The sequence below is a fragment of the Triticum dicoccoides genome, chromosome 5B (assembly GCF_002162155.2).
Source record: "Triticum dicoccoides isolate Atlit2015 ecotype Zavitan chromosome 5B, WEW_v2.0, whole genome shotgun sequence".
Taxonomy (NCBI): domain Eukaryota; kingdom Viridiplantae; phylum Streptophyta; class Magnoliopsida; order Poales; family Poaceae; genus Triticum; species Triticum dicoccoides.
The window spans coordinates 492,380,684-492,389,035 of NC_041389.1; the positions used below are offsets into that span (position 1 = coordinate 492,380,684).

At 43.3% G+C, this 8,352-nt stretch overlaps 1 protein-coding gene across 1 annotated transcript; it reads left to right on the forward strand.

Moving 5' to 3' along the window:
• Positions 1-2,290: 2,290 nt before the first annotated feature.
• Positions 2,291-6,984, forward strand: LOC119311101 (phospholipase A(1) LCAT3-like). Its single transcript, XM_037586731.1, has 11 exons — positions 2,291-2,603; positions 2,713-2,804; positions 3,818-3,945; positions 4,057-4,192; positions 4,273-4,324; positions 4,413-4,513; positions 4,627-4,803; positions 5,301-5,458; positions 5,855-5,909; positions 6,003-6,056; positions 6,449-6,984. The coding sequence occupies exons 1-11, from the start codon at positions 2,306-2,308 to the stop codon at positions 6,635-6,637; spliced, it is 1,440 nt and encodes a 479-aa protein (XP_037442628.1). The 5' UTR covers positions 2,291-2,305; the 3' UTR covers positions 6,638-6,984.
• Positions 6,985-8,352: the final 1,368 nt, after the last annotated feature.

Consider the following 8,352-nt stretch of genomic DNA (forward strand, 5'->3'; position numbering starts at 1 on the left):
AGAACGCAAGTTGAATGACCACAAATCCGTATTTTTAAAGTTTTAGCACCAAACTGAACATCGAGCACAAGTTCTATGACTCCCACTGATATTATCTCATACTAATTTGACAAAGTTGATTTAAATGTTTAGAAAAAATCTGAAAAAAAATTATGGATGTTCACAACCCATGTGTCTACGATCCATAAAATATTTAGAACAAAATTCAAAATACACATTGAGAAACAAAAAAGGCAAATTCAGCATAATAGTGTCAATAAAAACAAAAGCATGAATATTGTCACAACCTACACTACTCACATCCGCGTTTTTTTGTTTCTCTACATGTACTTTGAATTTTGAGCTAATTTTTTTAGGGTTTGTAGACATGTGTGTTCTGAACGTCCACAAATTTTTCAGAATTTTCCAAAACATTTAACTTTGACTTTTTAAAATTGGTATCATGGGAACATACCAGAGGCGGTATCACCTATTGGGCATCTACATGCCATGCTCTTTCCGGCAGCCCACCTACAGGCCATCCCTACGCTATGCTCCGACCATGCCTCTCTTCCCCTTTAGGGAACCCACCTCACATATAGGGAACCCCACCTCACATACAAGCATTACTTAAAGTTCGAGGAATTCTGGCTCAAATATGACGACTTCAAGGAGAAAGTCGTCGAGGTGTGGCATAAGCATGTCAACGCACACAACCCCATCCGTCGAGTCCTTGTCCAGCTTTTAGCCGCCTTGCTAAGACGCTTAAGATCTAGCAATGTCAGAAGGTGCGCGACATTGAGACACATATCTTAATCTCCAAGGGGATCATCTGGCAGCTTGACCTGACAAAGAAATCTTGCTTGTTCACTCGTGAGGAACGATGTATGCGCTGCAATGTTAAGAGCAACCACCTAGGTCTCCTCTTGATCCAAAAAATTGAAATAAGACATCGAACCAGGCTCACAACTATTCGAGTTGCGGATGCGAACATTAAGCTTTCCCGCATCAGAGCAAATGGGCGCGGAAAGAAGAATTTCATCTAGTCGCTCGAGGACTGCCAATGGGGTCACCGTCATGCAAGAGGACAAAGAACTTGAGCTCCACTCCCATTCCAGTGGGCATCTGGGACGAAGTCGCATTGCTCTATCAAAATCAACTGGGAGGCCCTTGGCTACCAGCGCCGTGATTTGTGTGACCTTGATGCGGACGAGATCAAAGAGATCGTGTTCTCCCTCCCCTCTGGCAAGGCACCCGGCCCTGGCAGCTTCATTGGGGCTTTCTTGAAGAGGTCGTATTCTCCCTCCCCTTTTGAAATGAGGGTCACACTTCGACGAGGACGAGGCGTATGGGATGTTTGGTCCCTTTATTATGTCTGTGACAAAATCTTTACAAACTTATGTCGTCTTTCACCACCTAGCGAGTCTATGCTGGACTCACGCCACATTCAGGCGTCTTTGTGTTTTTAGAAAATAGGACCAATGGTAATGTCCGATTATAATACTGTACTGTCGCAAACCTTTCGTGAAATACATCTTTAGTTCAGAAAGGCATGTCTGACTTTGTTTATATTTTTATTGTTTCTACCTGGATTCTTGCATGAATCTTCTTTGTTTTAATTTAGTGGTACTTTAGTGGATGCGTCCTAAAGAGAAGAGCCTCGTTAACCTACACCAAGAAAAAGAGTGCGAAGTTGACGAGGTTGTAAAACGAACGATAAAACAAGAGCGCAATGTGTACGTCACAAAACTCAGTTTCTCAGAGGTACTAAAAGAGCGTGTTGTTTCGCAAAGAAGAAAAGTATATATAGTTGATGCCAAAAAAGAAAAATGCTTTGTGCTAATGTATAGCACATCCCCCATCGAATTAATTTATACAACATTTTTCTATGTACATTCGAATACTGTACACTTTTTTTTTGAGGGGGTTTATAAATATACTGTACATACTGTACACATTTTTTCGATGCTGTTTGCGTCCTTGCCGGGCGCGTAGCAGGCGGGCCGTCCCGTTCTTTTAAATCGGATCCATCTTATCTCCTGCGGCGGTATGGTATTATTATTTTTCTATTGTACGATCTTTTTCTTTTTTTGATTGAGAATATTCTGTCGTATCGATCGAACCGCCCGTTGTGGATCCTCACTCGGCAGACGCGAACCGTCGGATCCGGCCCGTTGCTGGTCCCACCACCCGCCTTCCAGTCCACTCGGGCTGACCGGGCGTTGCTGCGAGAGAACGGCACCGTTATTTTATCAGCCGTTTATTAGAGCCCCATGGCCCATGGCCGGCGCGCCGGGAGCGCGAACAGTGGCAGGCAGGCACCACCATGCTCGGCGCCGTCCTCCGGATGCGGCTCCGCGTGCTCCGCCGCCACCTCCGCCTCCGTCTCCGCGGCCGCAGGCGGAGGTGCCGCTCCCGGTCCCGGAGGGGTGGCTGCGGCGCGGCGGGGGGCGAGGAGGAGGGGGCGCGCGAGCCGGTGCTGCTCGTGTCCGGGATGGGCGGGTCGGTGCTGCACGCGCGGCGGCGGTCGGACCCCAAGTTCGACCTCCGGGTCTGGGTGCGCATCCTCCTCGCCGACCTCGAGTTCAAGAAGTACCTCTGGTCGCTCTACAACGCCAAAACCGGTGGGTTGTGGCTTTGGCTTGCCTGTGTTCCAGCTGTTCGATGAAACGTTTCGGTGCACTCGGGGGGTGGTTGATTGATTGAGGTGGCTTCCGGTGGCTTCTTGTGCAGGGTATGTGGAATCGTTGGACGACGATGTGGAGATTGTGGTGCCGGACGACGATCATGGCCTATTCGCCATCGACGTTCTCGATCCTTCCTGGGTGAGTGGGCTTATGCCTATTAGTTCAGTGAATGGAGTTGAATAGTACTACATCTTTTCTTCCGTTCATTCGATGAACTGTACACTGGCAGTAGGTTTATTTTTTGCCCCTTTCTGTGAGCATGGCCGTTGGTTTTTTTTTTGGGGTGATTCTTGTGACACTTGGTGTCTGTTAATTGGGGCAAATGGGAAAGGAGAAGAGGAAGTGGACATTAGAGATAGAGGGATCAGTGATGGATATCCGTTTCGTACTGTCGTATGGAGAGCTTTCTTGTGCTTTTAACTTACTAGTGCTCTTGGAGAATGGATAACAGAGATAGGGACAGGCATTTCGTACATGCGGACTGTACATTTCATTTAGATTGTGGACCGACTAGGATGAAAAAATTGGATTTATGTGGACCATGGTTGCTTACCACAGGACAAAAATACTGAGCCAGAGCTATTATAGTCCATCAAACTTGTATTTATATTCTCTTAACTTCAAGGAATGAAGCCATGCTTTCACTCATGAAATGTTCAGTCAAATGATCTATGCAGTATATGAGGAATCACATGGCTAGAACTGGTAGCTGAAAATGGAGCATTGAGACGGTGATAATACATGCCAAGTTGCTAACATGCTTGCATCTCATATCAACAAGATTTGTGTTCTAACAATTAATCCATCGGTGAAACTGATGCTTGCCCTGCTTGATTGCTCTTGGTACTTAAACATGTTGACATTGATTTCAGGTGGAGTTCGAAACGAAAATAAACATTTTTTGTATTGTAAAAATATTGGAAAGGGAATTTCACTTAAAAATGGTATCTTAGCTGTTGATACCGAATGAGTTCACTTCAGGAATTCATGGGATGGCTAATCCCTCATAGAGGGTATTTAATCATGTCATTCAAATCATTATTCAAGAAGCGAATTCCCTTTCTGAATTAATTGCCGTCTCTGATTTAACAGTTGTTGCAAAGAGCATAATTTTTGTGATCTGATTTGTGCCCCATCTCTCTTAACTTCAGTTTGTAGAGCTACTGCATCTGACTATGGTGTACCATTTCCATGATATGATTGATATGCTCCTTGACTGTGGATACGAGAAAGGAACAACACTATTTGGATATGGTTATGATTTTCGTCAAAGCAACAGGTACAATCCTCTAAATCAATACTTAAGTGGGTTCATTTGGATGATGGCTTAGCCTAAAACATTTTCTCTTGCACAAGCACAAGGTGCTGTAACGATGGTTTTATCTGGCAGGATAGACAAAGCAATGGCTGGTTTGAGAGCAAAACTTGAGACGGCTTACAAGGCCTCTGGTGGGAAAAAAGTAAACATAATCTCCCATTCTATGGGAGGATTGCTAGTACGCTGTTTCATGTCTATGAATCATGATGTGAGTTTTCTTGTTTGATATGCCACTTTGCCTATGCAGCCAAATTTCGTTTCTCAAATCTTTCCATTTCATTTTTCTAGATATTTTCGAAGTATGTCAATAAATGGATTTGCATTGCTTGTCCATTTCAAGGTAATGCACTTTCAGTCAATTGATATATTCTGCCACTTCTCACCTTTGATAGGATACACTTCTTATATTAGTTCTCATATCTTGGCAGGTGCCCCAGGATGCATCAATGATTCTCTTCTAACTGGACTGCAGTTTGTTTATGGTTTTGAAAGTTTCTTTTTCGTTTCTCGATGGGCGATGCACCAACTGGTAATTTCTTGACCATGTTGCATCTAAGCTTCATGAACTCATCAATGTTTGCTACTGTACAGTAGCTATTCCATGCCATCTAAAAATAATCCCTGCCTCTTCACTTTATGTAGTTGGTTGAGTGCCCATCAATCTACGAAATGCTGCCAAATCCAAACTTTGAGTGGAAGGAAAAACCAATCATTCAGGTTTGGCGAAAGAATCCTGAAAAGGATGGAACAGTAGAGCTAGTTTTGTATGAAGCAACTGATTGTGTTTCTCTGTTTGAAGAAGCTTTACAAAATAATGAGGTATTCATACTCACTTCTACATGTTTTTTATATAACAATGCCATTTTGTTGTATATTGGCCACGCAAGCTCATTTACTAGAGAAACATCCAGACACATACTTGTTGTAATACGCATGAAAATCACATGTACATTGTCCAGTACATTAATTTCATAGTATATACATTATTAGTAGATTCTAGATATTTTTTACTTTCGACAGTCAGGGTCTTAGGACAATATGCACTACAATTGAATTTATTCTTTGTTGTAGTGGCAGTGCACTATGCATGTTTCCTTTGATTGTTATGTCGTGTTTAACCTAAAAATGTAATGAACTATTCAGACATTCCCACTTTATCTTGTTTTATTCTCGGAAAAACTTTTCTTTCTATTATTTTTTTTAACAAGTGGAAGTTGATGTAACTCTTGCATGAAGCTATATATATTATATAATGTATTTTTTGACTCTTAGTCAGCTACTTGTTCGATACTTCATTCTATTTTTTCTATCTGTAGCTCAATTATAATGGGAAGACAATTGCACTACCATTCAATATGTCCATCTACAAATGGGCTACTGAGACTCGCCGTATTCTCGAGAATGCTCAACTACCAGATACCGTGAGTTTTTATAGTATACATGGGACATCTTATGAAACACCATATGATGTTTGGTAAGTATTATGATGACAATTAATACTAACGTCGTGTGTTTTTAACCTTTTATACTGTTCTAGAAATGATAGTGTGAGATTTATCATTATTATTAGGGTGCGTGATATTCATCATTATTGTTAGGGTACTATAACTCTAACGTTGCTCATCAGTTGGGAGCTTCCGATACAGTAGCTGATATGATTGAATAACAATGAAGCAATTTTCTGTTAATGTTCGCTTCACAGTAGTCGACTTAAGCTTCAAAACAAGTGCTGTCAGCTTATATTTCAGTATTTCTTTTCCTTCTGCAACGATAACACAGAGTTGTTCTCTTTTAGATAAGTTTAGAAGCTGATGAGTCTGATAGCAAATGTACTGTGTTTCATTCCTCCTGGCTTTCCTTTTTTGCACAGCTATGGCTCTGAAAGCTCCCCAATTGGAGATCTCTCAGAAGTGTGTCGCACAGTGGTACTGTCTTCCGTTACTTGAAGTCTGACATGTTCTTGTTGGAATCTTACAATGTCTGTTTATGGTAATGACATGTGATTATCCTATTGTCAGCCTACATACACATACGTGGATGGAGATTGCACTGTTCCTGTCGAATCAGCCACGGTAACCATTCTCTGTCACAGTGAAGTATGCCAACTATCTAGTACTCCCTCCGTCTCACAATATAAGATGCTTTTGCAGCTTGCAAAAACATCTTATATTGTGGGACGGAGGGAGTATCTGCTTTAAACAGTAGAAGCTTTTTGGTGCGCTAAGCTGTACTTTAGTTGATTATACTCCTCTAACATGGGGTCCGGCAATGGTGGTTATGCCTGTGTTGCACAAATGCTTATCATCTTACATTCTGCAATGTGCTTCTGTTCCTTGTCGGATGATAGCATATCTTATTACAACCAATTTTATCAGATAGCGTGGCTTATTGTGCCTAACCTTGCCATTCACAATATTGGATTTACAAGCTTCCCCTGCACTTATGCATCTATATTTGCTGACAGGCTGATGGGTTCCCAGCAAAAGAAAGGGTAGGCGTCAGGGCCGACCATCGAGGGCTGCTGTGTGATGAGAATGTGTTCAAGCTTCTCAAGAAATGGCTCGGCGTAAGTGAGAACGCACGGGGTAGGGTGTCAAAATCGCAAATCATGGACATGCCCCCAGAGAGGATCCCTGATCAGGCCAGTCTCTGATAGATATGGCATCGATTTCTTCGAGGGAACGGTTATTTTGGTCCTTTCCCTTGAAGAGACGGACACGCGGATGTACCGGTAATTGTGTACAAAATTTATCTACCGTGTAGAACATCTTCATGGGCATATATTACGTTGTAGTACTCCCTCCGTCAGAAAATACTTGTCATCAAAATGGACAAAAAGAGATGTATCTAGAACTAAAATACATCTAGATACATCCCCTTTTATTCATTTTGATGACAAGTATTTCCGGACGGAGGGAGTATATCAATATATCATATGCACCTGGAAACTTCTTCAAATGTTATCACTATTTGTATCAGGCGTAACGACCACTTCGTCCACCGGCCTTTTCCGTTCCCTTGTCTCCTATCGCCGGCTCTGGCATCTACCGGGTTTCCTCTTGTTGTGTGCACTTTGTGTTTTGCGTTTTACTGTATTTTTGTTTGTGTCCATGGCGGTGGAGAAGCCCCCGTTTGAAAATAAGTTTCTCCGGCTTCTTCCCGGTCATCGCAGCGTCTTCTCCGACAGCCAGGCTGATGTGTGAACGGGGAAGCCTCTGCCCCAGGCAAGTTTCTAACGTGGTGTTTAAGACATCTTAGAGAAGATTCAGGCTTGTGGATAAGCCTTTGTCAGTTTTATTTTTTTATTTGCCTCGTCCCAACATTCTTGTTTGTATCTCTAAAGATATTAATCTCTCTGGGAAGCTCCCCTATGTCACCGGTCACCCTGTGTTTCGGTTTTCTTCTTAGACGCATTTAACAATTACGCGTGGCATGAGTTTCACCGGCTCTAGGATATGTGGTTTTGCTAGTGCGTTGAGCATAGTGGAGATACGTGCCATCAAACTTTTGACATGTTAGTTTCATATATGGCCATAGTCGGATAGTCCAAACAACATTTCTAATGCTCCTCCATTCTTCGCCAAATTTCATGAAACAAAGACCACCAGAGAGTGTGGGAGCCCTGGATCTTTGGTTCTAACATGAAGATACGGGTAGGAGTTCTTGGCGGCGTTGCGGAGGAATAATGTTGCCGGAGTTCCATCCCCATCCCGGCAATGTCACTTGTGGCGGAGTCGGGGAGTTTTCTACGGTGTGTGCTCTCGGATCCATGGATTCGTTGAGCTTTGGTGCTCTAGGTATGGTTGTTCCCGGTACAGAGGAGCACATGGATCTGTGATTTCGGCTTCAACATTGGCGATCTTTCAACCAAGGCGATGATCCAGCAGGATCGGTGCTTCGATGACTTCCCATCCGCGTGAACTACAAGGTTGTCCTAACTCCGGTTTGGGAGGGACAGCGGTAGCGCGCCATCAGCACCTCGGGGTGGAAGACGATGGCCAGTTCCCCATGGACTGTGCTGTAATGTCTTCTTTGCTCGAGGGGTGCTCTGTAATGCTGTGTGCTAATTAATAGATCTATGCGCCTTTTTGCAAAAAAAGAAAAAGAAAAAAAGATCAAAGATACAAAGCAAGATAAAGGAGCCTAGCTCAACAAGACTTAAGTCTCCGCACAAGAAGCAACTATCGGCGAATAGTAAACGCATAAAAATAGGTCATACAAAGAAGAGCGGCACAGCAAGGCGTGCGTGCGCTTTTAGAGCAACTCTAGCAGGCCCCGCATCCCGCCGGCCCGTAAAACGCGCTTGCAGTTCGAGGAAAACTGCTTTTGCGGGCCGGCAAGGGCGGCCGCTGATGTAGACCCCCAAAC

Excerpts from the sequence above, each read along its gene's own strand:
- LOC119311101 (XM_037586731.1), top strand. The coding sequence starts at position 2,306 with ATGCTCGGCGCCGTCCTCCGGATGCGGCTCCGCGTGCTCCGCCGCCAC. Across the intron at positions 2,604-2,712 it reads GCTCTACAACGCCAAAACCG|GGTATGTGGAATCGTTGGAC; the intron begins GTGGGTTGTGGC and ends CTTCTTGTGCAG. Across the intron at positions 5,459-5,854 it reads GAAACACCATATGATGTTTG|CTATGGCTCTGAAAGCTCCC; the intron begins GTAAGTATTATG and ends TTTTTTGCACAG.